A 22,131-nucleotide genomic window follows, 5' to 3' on the forward strand; every position below is an offset into this window, starting at 1 on the left:
ATGGCTTTGCACTGCATAAGTCCGCGTTTCATGATGCCGTGGCACTACGTTATGGGTGGTCTCCTCAGCGGACTCCTGCACTGTTAAAAATAAGGAGTAACTGTTACTCCCCTAGGGGAGTTCCCAGTGTAGGGAGGATTTAACACCCCTATATTTTGTGGAGAGTAACTAACACCCCACAAAGGAGTAACAGGAACCCTTTGAAAAATCTATTGTAGGGAGTTCTAGATACTCTAGGAGAGTTCACATAAGCATGCAAGGCGTTTCCTTTACTCCATGAAATTCTGCAAATAACTCCGTATAAAATCTCAAATGATGTTAAAGACATACAGCAAAACTATAACAAAATATTTAAATATCCAGCTTTATAATATTGGAAAGTCACTGAAAAAAAGAGATCAGTAGCAAGGCTTCATCATCAGCAAACGACACTTCACTGCCACACTTCACTGGAGTTACTTCCTGCCACATGACATGTGATCAGCTGTAGTAAATAGCAGTATAGTAAAGAAATATTCAACAACCATACTTGTTACCTTTATGGCTGAAGGTACGTCACACACAGTTGCCAACAAAGTTGTAAAAACAATTCTGCCAGACCAACAGCATCAGTAGTGTAAACTAAAAAGGCACAGTTGCTATCATGCAAAACAGCACTTTTTTGCTACCTGGAGTTCATCATTTTGTTTTTCTATTTGTTCACTGATTTCTTGTGGCACCTGTAATATATGTTTACAAATTGATGCACAGTCACTGTATGTTAACACACTTACTGGATGTTGTAAAAATTCTATGTTCTCAGTGACATTGAGACATCTGTGCTAAAAAAGTAAATATGTGCTTACGCAACTATAAACATTATCTCCTTACAGGTCAAGAACAACTTGGAAAGTTGATGAAGTCGAAGACACACAATGTACATTGTATCAAAGATTCTTGTTAACTGCAGATGATACATCTTACTAGTTAATTCCAGTGAATCTGCATGTAATTATGTAAAAAGACTGATACAGGCTACTGACCTTACCAGGCAATATCATTGTGTCCGGCTGCTAACGTCAACTGAAGGCAGACAGACATGATTATGTACGCCATGTTTAAGCTAGGTGGCTTTCCTCTCCTCCCTCAAGTCTTCAACTTCTTACACACTGACTACTAGTAGCTAGCGGTGAGCTTGGATGGGCTGAATACTGTACGTACCAGTCAGTGATACGACTGAGTCCGCCGAATTTTATTCTCTTTCCCTGAGTCTTGAACTATTTCTGCCGTGTCACAATAAGGCGCCTAAACCCTCACGAGCAGTGGTGACTTCCGTTGGAGCCAGTTTAATAAACCGGTGTGTCACACGAGACGACTCAGATATGAGCTCAAACGTACCTGAAGAAACAATGAACGAGATAGACTCTAGTGAACGTCCAATAATTATTCACGAACAAGTAAACACTTTAGTATCACCTTTTAAGCACTACAATTCCTCAGGGAAGCAAACCGCTTTCAACTACTCAACACGGCTCTGTTGTTAAAGAAGCCGTTTCTATGGTAATACTCTTCACACTAAATAATGCGCTTGTAATAGAAATGGTATTTAATAATTATACATACGTATTTCAATATATTCTTGAATCTTGAGTAACAATTCGTCCTCCTGTTTTCGTACTGTCTGTTTCCTTCACTATGCCTTGGTTAGCCTGTAAAATAAAACATGAATAAATGGCTGCCATTGAAAAGGAAGCCTAAATAATTACTTTCCTTTTTTACATTGACTGACTAGAATTGAACTGGTTAGTTAATGGAGAAAATAACATAGTGAGACAGCTGATCTGCATGTGGCTCATTCATATGTGGCCTCAGCCATACTGGCTCACTGAGTTCACCTTAGCTACTATAGCTAACTGGTAATGGGAACTCTTCAGTTTGGTGCCTTCACTTACTTGGAGTTCTCTTTACCCTTAGTGGGTTACTGTTACTCTCCTATTAATCCAAACTCCCCTTTCAGAGTAAAATATTTTACTCCCATAGTTACTGTTACTCCCCTGTTTTAACAGTGTGCTCACTGTGCATGTGGGACTTCCTTTTCAGTGGAGCATACTTTATCCTGTCCCAAGGGTGGCTTGCCTTCTATCCGACACAATGAGATCAGAGATCTAACTGCTACCCTGTTGACTGAAGTATGCTCTCAGGTAGCTGTTGAACCAGAGCTCCAGCCGGTTTCACAGCAGGACTACCCTGCTTCTGCCAATATCCAAGATGGTGCCCGTCTTGACATCGCCATGAATGGTTTTCGGGGTGGAAGAAGTGAAAGATGTTTTGTAGATGCACGGGTGTTCAACCCTCTGGCTGCTTCTAATGCGTCCTCATCACTGGCCTCCTGTTTACGGAGGCACGAGAACATTAAGAAACGCGCGTATGCTCAGAGAATTCGTGAGGAGGAGCATGCCTCTTTTACCCCCCTGGTAATGTCTGCCTCTGGTGGTCTGGCTCATGAGGCTTCTGTTTTTTATCAACGCTTGGCTCGTCAACTTTCAAATAAGTGGGGCGATGATTACTCTGTTGTCATGGGGTGGTTAAGGTGCTGTCTATCTTTCTCTCTCTTGCGGTTCTCCATACAATGCATCCGCGGAGCCCACTCATCCATCGGTCACTATGTTAAGACTCCCCCAATCGTGGAGCTGATTCGGGCAGAGTCACAGTTTGCCGTGGACTAAGAAAGTCCCAGTTTGTCCAGCACAGGCCAATTATGTGCTGGGGGTGGTAGGCAAGGGCAGTCCATCAAGTCCGGGAAAAAATTGTATAAAATTTGGTGCAAATTCGGTGAATGGTTCAGGAGTTATGATCGATTATTCGCGTAAAACAAGATCGATTTGTTGTCACACCTACAGGGTAAACCCCTTCATGGAATGAGTTGAAAATTGGTTTGTGGATAGATCAACCATTGTAGGAGTGCCTTTTGGTGGTTTGAAAAGAATCGAAATTAAGATCATGGAGATATGACATGAAACCTAAGGTGTGTAAAAATTGCGCGATCGAGATTCGTGAATAAAAATACCAATAATTTTCACGCCTACCAGGCAAACCGCTTAGAGCAGTGAGCTGAAAATTGGTATGTAGCTGGAATAGTCATCGTAGAAAGTCCTTGCCGTAGTACAGAACAATCGGTTTACAAACCATTGACTTATGATTCCAAAGCCAACTCTGTGTAGCAAATGCGAGATCGAGATACTCTAATAGAACAGTCACCCTAATAGAGCATTCATCTAGTTCATGACTTACTCCATTATAGACTGCAAGTTATGCTGTAGGGAGTTCAGCAGCAACCAGTTAATATTTTAGACAGTTCAGCTACAAGCAAGTCACCTTGCAGAGAGTTCAGCTACAAAGAAACCATCCTGTGGAGTGTTCAGCTACAAACAAATCACCCTGTAGAGAGTTCAGCTACAAACAAATCACCCTGCAGTGAGTTCGGCTACAAAGAAACCATCATGTAGAGAGTTCAGCTGCAAACATATCACCGTGTAGAGAGTTCAGCTACGAAAAGATCACCCTGTAGAGAGTTCAGCTAGATGAAGTCACCTTGTAGAGAGTTCAGCTACAAAGAAACAACCATGTGCAGATTTCAGCTGCAAACAAATCACCCTGTAGAGAATTCAGCTATAAACAAATCACCCTGTACAGATTTCAGCTAGAAGAAGTTACCTTGTAGAGAGTTCAGGTACAAGGAAACCATCATGTATAGAGAGTTCAGGTACAAAGAAACCACCATGTAGAGAGTTCAGCTGCAAACAAATCACCTGTAGAGAGTTCATGCAGCTAGAATCAAATCACCCTGTAGAGAGATCAGCTAGAAGAGGTCACCTTGTACAGAGTTCAGCTATAAAGAAACCATAATGTAGAGAGTTCAGCTGCAAAAAAATCACTCTGTAGAGAGTTCAGCTACAAAAAGATCACCCTGTAGAGAGTTCAGCTAGAAGAAGTCACCTTGTAGAGAGTTCAGTTACAAAGAAACCATCATGTAGAGAGTTCAGCTGCAAACAAATCACCCTGTAGAGAGATCAGCTAGAAGAAGTTACCTTGTAGATAGTTCAGGTATACAAACAAATCACCCTGTAGAGAGATCAGCTAGAAGAAGTTACCTAGTAGATAGTTCAGCTACAAACAATTCACCCTGTAGAAAGATCAGCTAGAAGAAGTCACCTTGTAGAGTGTTCAGTTACAAAGAAACCACCATGTAGAGAGTTCTGTAATAAATACATGTATTATATATTATATATAATTTGTACATTTACTGATAAAATCAGAAATATTTAAAGTATTTAACATCTGCTTCATCTTTTCTCCTTCCTGTGGAAAAGAAAAAAAGATAGGTTATACAAATACAAAAAGAAGTGAAGTCTAATCCAAAACAGCCAAGCTGTAAAAAAAGAGTGCAGCCCTCAAAAAGGCTATGGTGAAAAAAGATGTGAAATCCAAGGTGGTGGCCAAGAAATGGCTGTGATGGTAGGTTAATGGTAAAAATTTTAATAACGACATTTCAGATGAATTTGGTGCCAAGACCAAGTGGCACCAAATTCACCTGAATTGTTCTTATTAAAAATTTTACCATTAACCTACCATCACAGCCATTTCTTGGCCGCCACCTTGGATTTCACATCTTTTTTCACCATAGCCTTTCTCAGGGCCGCACTCTTTTTTTACAGCTTAGCTGTTTTGGATTAGATAACTCTATAGAGAAAGTTATAACTCTATAGAGAGATCAGCTAGAAACAATTAGTCATTCAATAGAGAGATCAGCTACAAGACATCACCTAATAGAGAGTTCAGTTACAAAGAAACCACCATGTAGAGAGTTCAGCTGCAAACAAATCACCCTGTAGAGAGTTCAGCTATGAACAGATCATCCTGTAGAGAGATCAGCTAGAAAGATCACCTTGTAGAGAGTTCAACTACTAACAAATCACCCTGCAGATAGTTCAACTACGAACAAGTCACCCTGTAGAGAGATCAGCTAGAAGAAGTTACCTTGTACAGAGTTCAGCTACAAAGAAACCATCATATAAAAAGTTCAGCTGCAATGCCTGCAAACAAATCACCCTGTAGAGAGTTCAGCTACGAACAGATCACCCTGTAGAGAAATCAGCTAGAAGAAATCACCTAGTAGAGAGTTAAGCTACAAAGAAACTACCATGAAGAGAGTTCAGCTGCAAACAAATCATCTGTAGAGAGTTCAGCCAGAAACAAGTTCACCCTGTAGAGAGATCAGCTAGAAACAAGTCACCCCATAGAGAGAGCAGCTACAAAGAAACCATCCTGTAGAGAGTTCAATTACAAACAGATAACCCTATAGAGAGTTCAGCTAGAAACAAGTCACCGTGTAGAGAGATCAGTTAGAAACAAGTCATCCAGAGATCAGCTAGAAACAAGTCACCCTGTAGAGAGATCAGCTAGAAACAAGTCACCCCATAGAGAGATCAGCTACAAAGAAACCACCCTGTGGAGAGTTCAATTGCAAACAGAAAACCCTGTAAAGAGTTCAGCTAGAAACAAGTCACCGAGATCAGCTAGAAACAAGTCACCCTGTAGAGAGATCAGCTAGAAACAAGTCACCTGTAGAGATAGTTAGGTGGCTTAGCAAAAAAATGTGGACACAACTGGCAAAAGCACCAATTTTTTTCTGTGAGTTCCTTACCACATTAGATTGTAATTTTTGATAGGATCCATCTCTGGCATGCATGCTGGGAAGCCATCCAAGGCTTGGATATATTCCTTTTGCGATATTGGTGTTTTAAATAGTAATTTGAAACTTTAGAATAATCTTACGACTAGAGTATTTCAAGTGACATTAAATTAAGTATGTCAGTCATTAAATTATAAATTAGGTCTTAAGTTTAAATATTTATCAACACATGTCTATGTTTTTGTGTTTTATTTACAATTACTCTATTAGAGCAGTCGGGCAGTCCTGTAATAAAGATAAGCACATCTCCACTCTGCATTTTACATTCACTTGTACCACAATCACTTAAAACATGCAATAATCCACCATACTGCCACCACAAATATCCCTAGGCTGTATTGTGATGTGATGTGTTGTGCAGTGCATGTGCACTCTCCTCAAGCATGTACGTATTTTGACAGATGGAATCTTTAGATTAGCTTGCTCTGAAGTGTACAATTTCCAGCCTATTGGCCCAGATCTAGGAGTGCTTACCCCCTTAGAAATTTAACAATGTACTTGCTTATAGGAAAAGCTAGTACAGTACATTTCATCAATTGTTTGCTTATGATACAACAAGTGTACCATAACAGAAAGATAAAAACAGCAAGGAAAAGAACTAAGCTCTTCTGAAAACTAATCAGTGCTGCATGGTCAAAATTATATTTGCAGGACTGATTTATTGAATGTGGGAATTTGAAAGAATAGTACTGCTAGAACAGTAATCTATAAAGTTTTGCTACACAGTAATAAAATTACCATGACCACTGTGCTCTTCTTTGCATGTGATTTCAACACAGCTATCTTACCCAATATTGTATGCATACAATCATGCCAAACATGTCATAGTTGAAATTCTACACTGTTGATTAACTGATCAATCAAATATTGCAATTCTGTATTCTTTACATCCTAACCTAGCATATCAAAGCTAACTATGTGTAATCTTTGGCTGCTAAGCTCCACGGTAATGGTGAATGTAAACATACTATACTAAAAGTTATTTTTCACTGCTACAATTTGATTTTAAATTGCAGTACTTCATCAGATTGCATCATACTGTTATGTCTGAAACATCTTTAAAACTATAGCATTTGATATATACATACCTGCATGTCCAGTCAAGCTCTGGTAGCAAGGCAATTATATTTACGTGTACGTATTTAATCTTTTATACTCTGCCATTGCTTAATGAAAGCTGTTTGGAAATTCATGAAAAAATCCCATGGTGACTGCATCCCACGGTTATACTGTACTTAAACCACCCTTTGCTCTCACAAACCCTGGTGAAATCCTATGCATTATCCACTACTACAAATACACATTTTTAGCATTAATTCAGCTTGAGACTTGAGTAGAGGAATTTTATCTTACATGGTATATAGCTGTACTGCTGGATTAACAGTATGAAGGACCTTATTGTATGTGATTTCAGCATAAAAACAAAGTCATGCTTGTAGCAATAACACATATTTTCATACTAAATAACAACAGCTGATATGTTATCAAGCTATAGCTACTTCGAGACCAAGTGGCACAAAATTCACCTGAATTGTTGCTATTAAAATTTTTACCATTGTCCTACCATCGCAGCCATTTCTTGGCCGCCACCTTGGATTTCACATCTTTTTTCACCATAGCCTTTTTGAGGGCCGCACTCTTTTTTTACAGCTTGGCTGTTTTGGATTAGATATATAATACATGTATTTATTACAGAACTCTCTACATGGTGGTTTCTTTGCAACTGAACACTCTAGAAGGTGACTTCTTCTAGCTTATCTCTCTACAGGGTGAATTGTTTGTAGCTGAACTATCTACAAGGTAACTTCTTCTAGCTGATCTCTCTACAGGGTGATTAGTTTGTATAGCTGAACTATCTACAAGGTAACTTCTTCTAGATGATCTCTCTACAGGGTGATTTGTTTGCAGCTGAACTCTTTACATGAAGGTTTCTTGGTAGCTGAACTCTCTACAAGATAACTTCTTCTAGCTGAACTCTCTACATAGTGATTTCTTTGTAGCTGAACTCTCTACGTGATGGTTTCTTTGTAGCTGAACTCTCTACAAGGTAACTTCTTCTAGCTGATCCCTCTACAGGGCGATTTGTTTGTAGATGAATTCTCTACAGGGTGATTTGTTTGAGGCTGAACTCTCTACATGGCAGTTTCTTTGTAGCTGAACTCTCGACAAGGTGACTTCTTCTAACTGAACTCTCTACAGAATGATTTGTTTGCAGCTGAACTCTCTACATGATGGTTTCTTTGTAGCCGAACTCTCTGCAAGGTGATTTGTTTGTAGCTGAACTCTCTACAGGGTGATTTGTTTGTAGCTGAACTCTCCACAGGTTGGTTTCTTTGTAGCTGAACTCTCTGTAAGGTGACTTGCTTGTAGCTGAACTGTCTAAAATATTAACTGGTTGCTGCTGAACTCCCTACAGCATAACTTGCAATCTATAATGGAGTAAGTCATGAACTAGGTGAATGCTCTATTAGGGTGACTGTTCTATTAGAGTATCTCGATCTCGCATTTGCTACACAGAGTTGGCTTTGGAATCATAAGTCAATGGTTTGTAAACCGATTGTTCTGTACTACGGCAAGGACTTTCTACGATGACTATTCCAGCTACATACCAATTTTCAGCTCACTGCTCTAAGCGGTTTGCCTGGTAGGCGTGAAAATTATTGGTATTTTTATTCACGAATCTCGATCGCGCAATTGTTACACACCTTAGGTTTCATGTCATATCTCCATGATCTTAATTTCGATTCTTTTCAAACCACCTAAAGGCATTCCTACAATGGTTGATCTATCCACAAACCAATTTTCAACTCATTCCATGAAGGGGTTTACCCTGTAGGCGTGACAACAAATCGATCTTGTTATACGCGAATAATCGATCATAACTCCTGAACCATTCACCGAATTTGCACCAAATTTTATACTAGGATTCATCATTGGACTCCCTTTATGTGTGCTAAATTTCAAGGCGATTGGAATACGCGTTTGGGTTTTATAGCAATTTTTCAAAGTGTGCGAAAAGACGAAGAAAATGAAGAAATAAAAACGAACTTTTGGGCACTCATATCTCGGAAATGGCTAAGGCGATTTTCTTCAAATTTGGTATGTGGGGTGGCCTACCTGGCGGGCACCTCTGCAGCAAAACTGGTTCCAATCGGATGAAGGATCACGGAGCTACAAAGGTGTGAAAATCGCGTTTTCTTTCTTCCTGTCAATATACTCACGGTGTGGCGAGCTGGCTTCTTGGGCCGCACGACACACTACCGTGTGTCTTGATATTAAGGATTTACGGCACAAGTACTGAAGGTCTGTAGGACACCTGGTCCTACAGCCTGTTTAAAGTTGTTTCATAAAGTGTGTTTGAAAAGATGTAGAAAGGAGAAAAAATCCATGACTGGACCTGGGCAGCCTCGAACCTGCAGCCATCCAATTAGCGCTCGAACAGGCTGTAGGACCAGGTGTCCTACAGACCTTCAGCACTTGTGCTGCAAAGCCTTAATAAATAAATAAATAACTAAATAAAATACATAAATAAATATTATGTAAGAGATATTTCATTTATATATCACAAACTAATTACTGCAAATATTATCTAATCAAAAACAGCCAAGCTGTAAAAAAACGGTGCGGCCCCCAAAAAGGCCATGGTGAAAAAAGATGTGAAATCCAAGGTGGCAGCCAAGAAATGGCTGTGATGGTAGGTTAATGGTTAAATTTTAATAACGACATTTCAGGTGAATTTGGTGCCAAGACCAAGTGGCACAAAATTCACTTGAATTGTTGTTATTAAAATTTAACCATTAACCTACCATCACAGCCATTTCTTGACCGCCACCTTGGATTTCACATCTTTTTTCACCATGGCCTTTTTGGGGGCCGCACACTTTTTTTACAGCTTGGCTGTTTTGGATTAGATATCACTTCTTTTTGTATTTGTATACTGCAAAGCCGGCCTATGGCTGGCTTTGGGGCTTTTTTAACCCATGTGTTTTTTTCTTTACCACAGGAAGAAGAAAAGAACTTAAAGAAGATTTGTAATACTTCAATTATTTTTGATTTTATTGGTAATTATACAAATTATATATATATATTTATTACATGCCCATTATTCCCCACAGGATATTTTTTTGCAGCTGATCTCTCTACTGGGTGACTTGAAATGTAGCTGAACTATATACAGGATGGTTTCTTTGTAGCTGAACTCTCTACAAGGTGACCTCTTCTAGCTGGTCTCTCTACAGGGTGATTTGTTTGCAGCTAAACTCTCTACATGGTGGTTTCTTTGTAGCTGAACTCTCTACATGATGGTTTCTTTGTAGCTGAACTCTCTACAAGGTGACTTCGTCCAGCTGATCTCTCTACGGGGTGATTTGTTTCTAGCTGAACTCTCTACAGGTGATTTGTTTGCAGCTAAACTCTCTACATGGTGGTTTCTTTGTAGCTGAACTCCCTACATGATGGTTTCTTTGTAGCTGAACTCTCTACAAGGTAACTTCTTCTCTACAGGGTGATTTGTTGTAGTTGAATTCTCTACAAGGTGGTTTATTTGAGGCTGAACTCTCTGCATGGCAGTTTCTTTGTAGCTGAACTCTCTACAGAGTGATTTGTTTGCAGCTGAACTCTCTACATGATGGTTTCTTTGTAACTGAACACTCTACAAGGTGACTTCTTCTAGCTGATCTTTCTACAGGGTGAATTGTTTGTAGCTGAACTATCTACAAGGTAACTTCTTCTAGCTGATCTCTCTACAGGGTGATTTGTTTGTAACTGAACTCTCTACATGATGGTTTCTTTGTAGCTGAACTCTCTACAAGGTGACTTCTTCTAGCTGATCCCTCTACAGGGGGATTTATTTGTAGCTGAACTCTCTACAAGTGATTTATTTGCAGCTGAACTCTTTATGTGGTGGTTTCTTTGTAGTTGAACTCTCTACAAGGTGACCTCTTCTAGCTGATCTCTCTACAGGGTGATTTGTTTCTAGCCGAACTCTCTACAGGTGATTTTTTGCAGCTAAACACTCTACATGGTGGTTTCTTTGTAGCTGAACTCTGTACATGATGGTTTCTTTGTAGCTGAACTCTTTACAAGGTGACTTCTTCTAGGTGATCTTTCTACTGGGTGATTTGTTTGCAGCTGAACTCTCTACATGGTGGTTTCTTTGTTGCTGAACTCTCTACAAGGTGAATTCTTCTACCTGATCTCTCTACAGGGTAATTTGTTTGTAACTGAACTCTGTACAGGGTGCTTTTTTGTAGGTGATCTCACTGCAGGTTGATTTGTTTGTAACTGAACTCACTAAAGGGTGATTTGCTTGTAGCTGAACAGCTTACATTGTGTCTAGTTTCTAGCTGATCTCTCTACATGGTGATTTGTTTGTAGCTAATCTCTCTACAAGTTGATTTGTGTGTAGCTGATCTCTCTGCAGGTTGATTAATTTGTAGCCGATCTCTCTACAGGGTAATTTGTTTGTAGCTGAACTCTCTATAAGGTGATTTGTTTGTAGCTGATCTCTCTGCAGGTTGATTTGTTTTAGCTGAACTCTCTACAGGCTGATTTACTTGTAGCTGAACTCCTTACATTGTGTCTAGTTTCTAGCTGATCTCTCTACAGGTTGATTTGTTTGTAGCCGATCTCTCTACAGGGTAATTTGTTTGTAGCTGAACTCTCTATAAGGTGATTTGTTTGCAGCTGAACTCTCTACATGGTGGTTTCTTTGTAGCTGGACTCTCTGCAGGGTGATTTGTTTCTAGCTTATCTCTCTACAGGTTGATTTGTGTGTAACTGGTCTCTCTACAAGCTGATTTGTTTGTAGCTGATCTCTCTGCAGGTTGATTTGTTTGTAGCTGATCTCTCTACAAGTTGATTTGTTTGTTGCTGATCACTCTAAAAGTTGATTTGTTTGTAGCTGAACTCTCTGCAAAGTGTTTTGTTTGTAGCTGACCTCTCTTCAGGGTGATTTGTTTCTCTCTACAGGGTTATTTTTTGTAGCTGACCTCTCTTCAGGATGATTTGCTTCTAGCTGATTGCTCTACAGGTTGATTTGTTTGTAGATGAACTCTCTACAGGGTAATTTGCTTGTAGCTGAACTCCTTACATTGTGTCTAGTTTGTAGCTGATCTCTCTACAGGTTGATTTGTTTGTTGCTGATCACTCTAAAGGTTGATTTGTTTGTAGCTGAACTCTCTGCAAAGAGTTTTGTTTGTAGTTGATCTCTCTACAAGATGATTTTTTGTAGCTGACCTCTCTTCAGGATGATTTATTTCTAGCTGATATCTCTACAGGGTGATTTTTTGTAGCTGACCTCTCTTCAGGGTGATTTGTTTCTAGCTAATCGCTCTACAGGTTGGTTTGTTTGTAGCTGAACTCTCTACAGGGTGATTCGCTTGTAGCTGAACTCCTTACATTGTGTCTAGTTTCTAGCTGATCTCTCTACAGGGTGATTTGTTTGTAGCTGATCTCTCTACAAGTTGATTTGTGTGTAGCTGATCTCTCTGCAGGTTGATTTGTTTGTAGCCGATCTCTCTACAGAGTAATTTATTTGTAGCTGAACTCTCTATAAGGTGATTTCTTTGTAGCTGATCTCTCTGCAGGATGACTTGTTTGTAGCTGATCTCTATACAGGTTACTTGTTTCTAGCTGATCTCTTGAATTCTCTTCAGGGTGACTGTTCTATTAGGATGACTGCTCTATTAGAGTATCTCGATCTCGCACTTGCTGCACCAAGTTGGATTTCGTGTTATAACTCCGTGGCTTTAAGTTTGATTCTTCTACACCATTGAAGAGCCTTTCTAAGATGATTACTCCATCTATGCAGCGATTTTCAAAGCATTACTCCAAGCGGTTTATCTGGTAGGCGTGGCAAGCAGTAATTTTTTATTAGCTAATCTCGATTGCGTAATTGTTACACACTGTTGGTTTTTTCGTTGTATCTTCCTGGATTTTAGCTCGATTTCTTTCAAACCACAAAAGGTTTGAGGTTCAATAGTTAACCTATTCACCAACCGATTTTCAGCTACTTCCTATACGCGGTTTACCCTGTAGGCGTGACAACATATTGGTGTTATTTTTCGTGAATAATCAATCATAACTCTTTTCCTGTTTATTGTATTCTAGCCAAAGTTGGTACAGAGATGCGCCTTTATACCCCCCTTCAGTGTACTAAATTTCAAGGCAATCGGATATGGCGTTCGCATTTTATAGCAGTTTTTGTAAGTGTGCGAAAAGAGGAAGAAAAATAAGAAGAAAAAAACCCCCAAGAAACTAAGCCAATTTTTGAAGTCGCATATCTCGGGAACGCTTGAAGCGATTTCGCTCAAATTTGGAATGTGGAGTACTGATGTTGGAGGGCGTGTCCACAGCAAAAATCGTCTTGTTTCGTCAAGGCAGCACAGAGCTACGGAGGTGCGAAAATTGCATTTTCGTTCTTCCTGTCAATATACTCAAGGGTGTTGCGCGCCGGCTTCTTGGGCCGCACGACACACTACCGTGTGTCTTGATAGTGTATATTCATTTCCATAGTGAGCAACTATAAAGAAATTTCTCTATACAGTTTGTGAATCATACAAGCTGTATACGTATGCTGTAAACTATAGGTGACCGGATTTGCGAAAAGGTATCTTTTCCACACATTTACATACCAGCAAACAAAATTATGTAACACTTGACTCCTTATACTCTTGCTCTTAGTACCAGAATGCAGCCAGATATTGTAGTTACACCCATGGAAAATTTCAGGCTATTATATGCCATGATCAAAAAGTTATGAAGCTTCAAAGTTAAGCACCAGCCTTTCATTTTACCTATTATGCTATGCTGCACTGCTCAAAAAGTTTACCTATTGTACTCACAATTATACTCAAACTTTTTGCCTCAACTTTCATGTTTAACTAACAGTTTTGCACTTTCTGTATATGGATAACAGTAACTTTTGGCTTGCGAGAAATTGTTCAAAGTTAATCATTTAAAAATAATTCAGCCAGCAGCTTATCAGTTATGTCAAATCTTTATGTAGCTCATTGCTTCATTAGGATTACTAATAAGTCTACACACCACTACTATAATTCTTTTTGTGTGTATGTGAAGAGAATGTGTAGGAAAGTACACAAGATTATGAACAGAGTAGCAAAGTATGCCACTCTTTTCCACTGATAATAATTCAATGCACAACATATAAACAATAGATTGTGCTAATAATTTTAATTGTCATTAAATTATCAACTCAGTATACCATGTATAGTAGAAATACAGTGTAATGTATAGTATGAGTACGTAATACATAGTATGAAACTGATGGCTCACAATAAATCATTCTTCTAATCTATTATAGGAACGGAAGTCATTTTAAATCCGTTTGAAGATATTACCAGTAGCCATACTCCACCATCACTACTTACCCCTGCATCATCATCAGCTTCTGAGTCTCAAATGGTGAAAGCAACTGATGTGCCACAACCTAGCAAAACACCAAGCCTTGTCCAAATGGACATTGGCATAATCTATTCTAAGGCTACGTCACCTGCTGATTTTTCTGCTGCAGTGCACTCGCTGACGGTGGCTGAAAAGTATGAATTGCTTACAAACCATAAAATTCCACACAAGGACCATGCATTTCCAACACAGCATGTTGGTGGTTGCAATCGCAGTTTCAAACCTGCATGGCTTTCACTGCATCCTTGGATGGTGTACAGTGAGCAGGTTGATGGAGTATTCTGCATCATATGTGCCATTTTCTGCACTGATTTGTCCAAAGGAAGCTTTGTTAACAAGCCATTCCATGCGTGGAACAAAAAAAGTGAAAAGGCTAAGGAGCATGAAAATTCTTTGTATCATCAAAAATGCATGGAACTGGCTGATAGCTTCAAATATAATGTTGAGCATCCAGATGTCTCCATCACATCTCAGGTAGATGCTCGCAAAGCTGCAAATATCGAATGCAACCGTAGCATTCTGAAATCTTTGGCTAGCGCTGTGCTGTTTTGTGGCAAACAGTGCATAGCCTTGCGAGGAGATGCAGAGAAACCTGAAACACCAGGTAATCCAGGAAATTTTCTTGCTCTACTAAAATTGCTAGCTACAAATGATGATATATTAAGGAAACATCTGGAAACTCCTGCAATGAGAAATGCAACATACATCTCTCCTCAAAGTCAGAATGATTTGATTGAGGTTATAGGTGAGCAAATATTCCAAGGCATAGTAGATGATGTCAATGCATCTCCATTTTATGCTATTCTGGCAGATGAGGTAACATCCCACAATGTGGAGTACCTAGCTTTATGTGTCAGATTTTTTGATCATAAGCAGAATACAATCAGGGAAGAATTTTTGGCATTTCTGCCCTTAGTAAGAATAACAGGTGAGGCAATTTCTGCAGTCATATTAGGCTTCTTAAGTAAGAACCAAATTCCAGCATCAAACATGCGTGGTCAGGGGTATGATGGTGCTAGCAACATGGCTTCAGATTCGGTAGGTGTCCAAGCACGTATTAAGCAGGCAGCCCCATTAGCTACGTATGTACATTGTAATGGCCATTGTCTTAATTTAGTTATCAGCAAAAGTTGTAAATTACCACAAGTATGCAATGTTCTTGATCGGATGCAAAGCTGCAGTAAGTTTTTTCTGTACAGTCCAAAGCGAATGGGTGTTTTAGAACTCATTATAAGGCAAAATGTGGTCGATGAGACAAGAAGAAAACCCTTGTTGGATGTTTGCAGGACCAGATGGGCAGAACGGCAGAGTGCTTATCAACACTTCTATCAGGCATATGTGTTCATTACTGAGGCTTTGGAGCTGATCGGCTACAAATGGCACATGGAAAAGTATGGCACCACCTATTCAGATTGGGGTACAACAAGCCGTAGTGATGCACAACAACTGCTAGCAGGAATCATCAGCTTTGAATTTATTGTAGTCTTTCTTACAACTTACCAATATCTCTCACACTTAGCTGGTATCACAGTAAAGCTACAGAAACGTACACTTGATATTATTGAAGCTCATGAAGAAATTACAGAGATTACCAAAACTTACAGCCTTGAGCGGAAAAATGTTGACTCTGGGTTTGCTAAGATATTTGAACACAGCAAAAGAGTTGCAGAAAAAGTAGATTGCACCATTCAAATGCCACGCATTGCCTCTAGGCAGAAGCATCGTAGCAATGCTGCAGCAGATAATCCTTGTGAATACTTTCAAAGGAATGTAGCAATACCACTGCTGGACCACATAATTTCTTTCTTGGACCAGCAGTTCTGTGATTCATCTGTTACTGCTATTATGCTGTTAGGGCTTGTGCCATCTATTTTTTGCAGAAAGAATATTAACCTTGAAACAGCTGTTTCCAAATACAGTGCAGATCTTCCATCCCCAGAACTATTCCAAATGGAACTTAAGCGTTGGAAAAATCGCTATACTGGTAAGAAAACCAGAGAAAGACCATCATCAGCTGGAGAAGCACTAAAGGAGTGTGACAAGGATATGTTTCCCAACATATTTGTACTTTTACAGATTGCTTGTACCATTCCAGTAACATCCTGCGAATGTGAGAGGAGTGCAAGTGGATTGAGGCATTTAAATAATTTTCTAAGGGCATCAATGGGAAAAGATCGGCTCTCCCATTTGGCATTAATGCATATACACTATGACACTCCAATAGATCTTGACAGTGTAGTAGATACTTTTGCCACACAACATCCACGTAGACTCGAGCTGGATTCACTACCCTGAAATTCACATAATTATTATTATGATTTGGCACTTGTAACATTTTTTTAAACCACTTACAGTTTAATAGCGATAACAATTAACACTTTTATAGTGTACAAATTCTTTATCATGATAATATTATGTGTATAACTACATAGTCCCGTGTTGCAATGCATATGGTACAGAATTGACACATCAGTAAATATCGTGCTATTTTAGTGGCTGAAATGTCACCAAATTCAGTCTTTTAGCATGTATTCCTTAAAAAATTTCCTGGGGGGCATGCCCCCAGACCCCCCTAGTTTTAGCATGCCACCATATCACACCATATGCATAATTATGGTGCAGAATTAGTAAATAATTGTGCTATTTTAGTGGCTTAAATTCAGTCTTTCAGCATGAATTTTTTTTTAATTTCCTGAGGGAGCATGCCCCCAGACCCCACTAGTTTTGTGTGCTTCGCACACCCTCAGCGTCACACTAAAAGGTCCACTTTTTCTTCAAAAGAACCTACCAACCTAAAGGTCTGCCTACGGCCCTGCTACAAGGTGACTTCTTCTAGCTGATCTCTCTACAGGGTGATTTGTTTGTAACTGAACTCCCTACAGGGTGATTTGTTTGTAGCTGAACTCTCTACAAGGTGATACTTCTAGCTGAACTCTCTACAGGGTGATTTGTTTGCAGCTGAACTCTCTACATGGTGGTTTCTTTGTAGCTGAACTCTCTACAAGGTAACTTTTCTAGCTGATCTGTTTACAGGGCATATTTGTTTGTAGCTGGAGTTCTCTACACGGTGATTTGTTTGCAGCTGAACTCTCTACATGGTAGTTTCTTTGTAGCTGAACTCTCTACATTGTGACTTCTCTAGCTGAACTCTCTACAGGGTGACTTGTTTCTAGCTGATCTCTCTACAGGGTGACTTGTTTCTAGCTGAACTCTCGACAGGTGATTTGTTTGCAGCTGAACTCTCTACATGGTGGTTTTACATGGTGGTTTCTTTGTAGCTGAACTCTCTACAAGGTAACTTCTTCTAGGTGATCTTTCTACAGGGTGATTTGTTTGTAGCTGAATTCTCTACAGGGTGATTTATTTGCAGCTGAAACTCTCTACAAGGTGAATTCTTCTAGCTGAACTCTCTACAGAGTGATTGATTTGTTTGCAGCTGAACTCTCTACATGATGGTTTCTTTGTAGCTGAACTCTCTACAAGGTGATTTCTTCTAGCTGATCTTCTCTACAGAGTGATTTGTTTTCAGCTGAACTCTCTACATGGTGGTTTCTTTGTAACTGAACTCTCTACAGGGTGATTTGTTTGTAGCTGAACTCTCTACAGGGTGATCTGTTCATAGCTGAACTCTCTACAGGGTGATTTGTTTGCAGCTGAACTCTCTACATGATGGTTTCTTTGTAGCTGAACTCTCTACAAGGTGACTTCTTCTAGCTGATACAGGGTGACTTGTTTCTAGATGAACTCTCTACAGGGTGACTTGCATGTAGCTGAATTGTCTATCAGATTAACTGTTTGTAGCTGAATTCAGTACAGAATATCTTGCAATGTAATATAATTCTATAATGGAGTAAGTTATAAACGAGGCTGAATGCTCTATTAGGGTGACTGTTCTATTAGAGTATCTCGATCTCGCATTTGCTACACATAGTTGCCTTTCGAATCATAACTCAGTGGTTTGCAATTCGATTCTTCTGCACTACTGCAAGGACTTTCTATTAGGGCTAAAACGAATATTCTAAATGAAAGAGAACGAATATATGTTTAATCAAGAACAAATAATAGAATATTCTATATATAGTGTAATACTCTTATACAGTGTATATGTGTTATTTCTTATTATTTGTATTCAATTGTAAGACATCATTAAAATTTGATACAGTATATAGGCAGCTTTTGAAATGAAGTAAAAGTGTCTGATGATGTAGCTACTAGAGGTGTACCGATAAAGATTTTTCAGCTGTATTGATATCTGATTAATTTGTACCTAAAAGAGCTGATACTGATTATATACCGATTAAATTATTGTATATTCGTAAATCAAATAGAACTACATGTGTAGCTACTACATGATGTATATTCTAATGATTTGTAGCATTGAGAAAAGAGAAGTGATGTAACTTTACTATGTTGCACAACTACTTATAGTGGTGTGGCCTCTATTACACAACCCAGACAATTAGGCACACCAAATATTTTACTATGATACATGCTCCCTTGTCCGGATTACTCCGTATTTTGATTAGTTACCAAGATGGCTGTAATACACAGGTGATCACTTTAGTTTTCCTGTAGTGCAGTTTTTTATTCTTAAAGTGCAGCTAACAGCTACTGTTCTGGGTAAGAATACTTTAACACTAATAGCAGTACTCACATGCGCAGTCGTATGGCTTCTCGTAACTTAGCGTTTTATAGAATAGTGTAGAGAGGCTTTCTGTTTGTTTGTAGCGAACAAAAAGGCTTTTGATAGCTGGCCATGCAAACTAATAGATTCATAGAGCGTTTGTGCCCATTATTACTGAATATGGAAGGAAAATCAGCAACCGATCACGATCTGATCACCCTCGCGATCACCAATCCGATTATTGGTACATCTCTAGTCCAGTGTCTGATGTTGTAGAGACTGACAAAGATTCCTCATTACTAGTGTCCGCCATCTTTACTGTAATTTCGAAGTTTCGAATTCAATAATTCCTTCGAACGAAGTCGAATCGAATACAAATTCGAATATTCGGTATATTCGTTTTAGCCCTACTTTCTATGATGATTATTCCAGCTACATACTGATTTTCAGCTCATTGCTCTAAGCGGTTTGCCTGGTAGATGTGAAAACTAATAGTTTTTTATTCATAATAATCGACGCGTAATTTTGACACAGGTTGGATTTTGTGTCATATCTCCATGGTCTTTATCTCAATTACTTTCAAACCACAAAAAGGCACTCCTACGATGGTTACTCCATCTACATATCAATTTTCAACTCATTCCTCCAAGGGGTTTACCCTGTAGGCGTGACAGACCTTCGACCTTATTTTACGCACATAGTCGGTCATAACTCCGTGAATGTTCATCGGATTCCTACCAAAGTTGGTACTGAGATCCGCCTTAATGAGCCCTTCAAGTGTGCCAAATTTCAGCCCTATCCGAGTACGCATTCGTGTTTTATGGCGGATTTTGCGAAGTGTGCGAAATGAAGAAGAAATTAAAACGAAATGTTGTTCGCTCGTATCTCTGAAATGGCTGGACCAATTTTCTTCAAATTTGGTATGTAGACTCCCATAACTGGCCGGCACATCTGTAACAAATGTGGTTCCAATCGCATAAAGGATCACAGAGCTACATAGGTGTGAAAATTGCATTTTCTTTCTTCCTGTTAAGATACTCACGGTGTGGTGCGCCGGCTTCTTGGGCCGCACGACACACTATCGTGTGTCTTGATATAAACAAACATCATCAGTTCAACAGCTTGACCACATCCCATGACACTAAATAGCATGATTTAAAGGTCCTATAAGAACAGGAGATGGAAACACGAACTGCTGGTTGAAATTGTGATGAATTGAGCTCTTTGGTAAATGGTTTATGTCAATTAGTGTAACTTTCCTGTTCATGATACAGCCACATCTAATTATAATGTATTTCACCTGTTCCCTATGTCCTTTAAGCTCAGTGTATAAAATCTTAAAATCTTTCCTTTCTTTTAAGGGGATAAATAAACCTTTTGGAAAGTAGGATCATCCTTAATGAGTCCTGATGCACCTTTAAAGCAAGTCTATTTTGTCCCTTTATCATCAAGTGTAACTTTAGATGTATTCCCTACATTTGCCAAGCCCTAATAGTTAGCAAATTGTAGCATCAAAAACTAATAGCTTGTGTATTATTATGCCCTGGATTGTTTTGGCATCAGCATGTTTTCTTTCCTGGATAGAAATCTGCACAAGTTCAGGGAAATTATGAATCATATTAACCTTCCGCAATCGCCATGCAATTTCTTTTTTTTTACAGTATTTTACAACTTTGTCAAATGAATATTACCTAAATTTGGATTCAACGCCACCTTCCTCATCACCATACAGTATGATAGTACAATACTGTATAGTAAGGACCACAAAGGAGTAGCTGTGGCCCATGAAATAACATTACCCAAAATTTCCAAAAACCAGCCTCAACTTTCCCTGACAACAATGAGGCAGTATTGGTTAGGTAGAAGCCTAAATTAGCTTTCAGATCAACCCAAAACACTTTCAACAAGTTGCTACGGGGTTTTTTACAAAACATTATCTAATGGAATTTTCTGACTGACTACCTGATTCCTTCAGGCAAGTGTAGCTCGATAACGGCTAAGGCTATGGGCTTGATTTTTTCACTGTTTGAGCCTGAGAGGTGCCTTTTGGCATACTGCAGTATGTACAATGCATTCTTCATGGATTTACCAGTGTCCTCCTTTGTGCCCCATTCATCTTTGTTGACAGCAAAAAGTGTCAATTTGGCTGTAGCACTTGATGGCTTCCCTTCGTAATGGAAATCATTCGTATTATTCATAGTGGCTATTTTGATTGCAGAGGTGCTTTTCAAACAGTTCTTGATTTGAAATGTTGTGTGTAACAGGTTGAACATAGCTGACAATGAAGTGTAATAGATGCTTCACTTTTCAAATGATAATAGCTGGGGCGTGCGGCACCATTTCAGATGCGGTATGCATGGATTAACCAATTATAATAATTATTTACAAAAAAAAAGTTAACAAACAAGTACACAAAAACTTTTTGGAATTTCCAACTAGAGTAGGAACCATAGCACATCGAAAAAAAGTACTGAAACAAGCTGGAGTAGTGCACAATATTAAACCACAGTAAAACAATGCTGTTATATCCCTACTGTGCTCAAGATATCACAATGGAAATCCACAGTAGTGATATAACACTTTTTATTGTTTTACTGTGACTAAATATCATGCACTACTCCAGCTTGTTCCAGTACTTTTTATCGTGTGCTATGGTCCCTACCTAGTTGAAAATTCTAATTTTTTTTGTACTTGTCTTCATTACATCATAACACCAATAGGTGTTGCAGCCATCAACTTGTATTCTAAAATGTTACAAAAGTTGGAGAAAGAACTTTTGAGTCTTATTTACAGTAATGTCTTAGCTACATTCTCAGTGTTGGGCAAGTTACTTTTTAAAAGTACAGTAACTAGTTACATATTACATATTACTTGCAACTGAACTATTTAGTTACAGTTACATATTACCCATAAAATGAAGTAACTATAATAATATTACATATTATATTACTTTGTGTCCACAGCCTTAAGCTGTCATGCGTGAAACTACCACCTTATCATGTGACATGATTGCATTGTTGGACAATGTGCAAATCTTGATTATAATTATAAGTAAGAAGCTGGTAAATAAGCTTCATTCAGTAGGCTTCATTACTTCGTTGTGGCTAAGCGTTACACAGTAGATTACTAATGAGATTAGTAACTTCATTACTTGTAGTAATAATATTCGTAATATTAGATTCGTTACAGTAACTATATTACTTAGGTAACGCGTTACATTTGTAAGTAAAATAACTTGAGTTATATTACCTGTTTTTATAGCGTATTTCATTATATTACTTAGTTACCACAAAAGTAATAATATTACGTAATGCGTTACATAAGTAACGTGTTACTCCCAACACTGTACATT

The 22,131-nt window shown here is 38.8% G+C and overlaps 2 protein-coding genes and 1 long non-coding RNA gene across 4 annotated transcripts in view; 2 read left to right on the top strand and 1 right to left on the bottom strand.

Moving 5' to 3' along the window:
• LOC136253748 (hemicentin-1-like) overlaps nt 1–9,792 on the top strand; it is a 74,270-nt gene extending 64,478 nt beyond the window's left edge. Inside the window, exon 22 of the mRNA XM_066046407.1 lies at nt 9,735–9,792. Coding sequence (XP_065902479.1) covers nt 9,735–9,753 — 19 coding nt within the window. The 3' untranslated portion in view covers nt 9,754–9,792. The remainder of the gene's footprint in view (nt 1–9,734) is intronic.
• LOC136254649 (uncharacterized) lies at nt 301–2,031 on the bottom strand. 2 transcript variants are annotated; one of them, XR_010700620.1, is made up of 8 exons: nt 1,603–2,031; nt 1,456–1,554; nt 1,028–1,377; nt 871–981; nt 774–816; nt 669–719; nt 537–621; nt 301–484 (listed from the first exon to the last, which is right to left on the bottom strand). It is a non-coding gene; the product is annotated as an uncharacterized lncRNA (long non-coding RNA). The 2 variants fall into 2 exon arrangements; XR_010700619.1 differs by having other exon boundaries at nt 774–821; nt 1,603–2,029.
• Nucleotides 9,793–14,590: 4,798 nt separating the features above from the next.
• Nucleotides 14,591–16,450, top strand: LOC136253749 (52 kDa repressor of the inhibitor of the protein kinase-like). The gene has a single exon (XM_066046408.1). It carries the CDS (start codon nt 14,843–14,845, stop codon nt 16,448–16,450), a length of 1,608 nt encoding a protein of 535 aa, XP_065902480.1. The 5' UTR covers nt 14,591–14,842.
• The last annotated feature ends 5,681 nt before the right edge of the window (nt 16,451–22,131 follow it).

The sequence above is a fragment of the Dysidea avara genome, chromosome 4 (assembly GCF_963678975.1).
Source record: "Dysidea avara chromosome 4, odDysAvar1.4, whole genome shotgun sequence".
In the NCBI taxonomy this organism is placed as follows: domain Eukaryota; kingdom Metazoa; phylum Porifera; class Demospongiae; order Dictyoceratida; family Dysideidae; genus Dysidea; species Dysidea avara.

Excerpts from the sequence above, each read along its gene's own strand:
- LOC136253749 (XM_066046408.1), top strand. The coding sequence starts at position 14,843 with ATGAGAAATGCAACATACATCTCTCCTCAAAGTCAGAATGATTTGATT.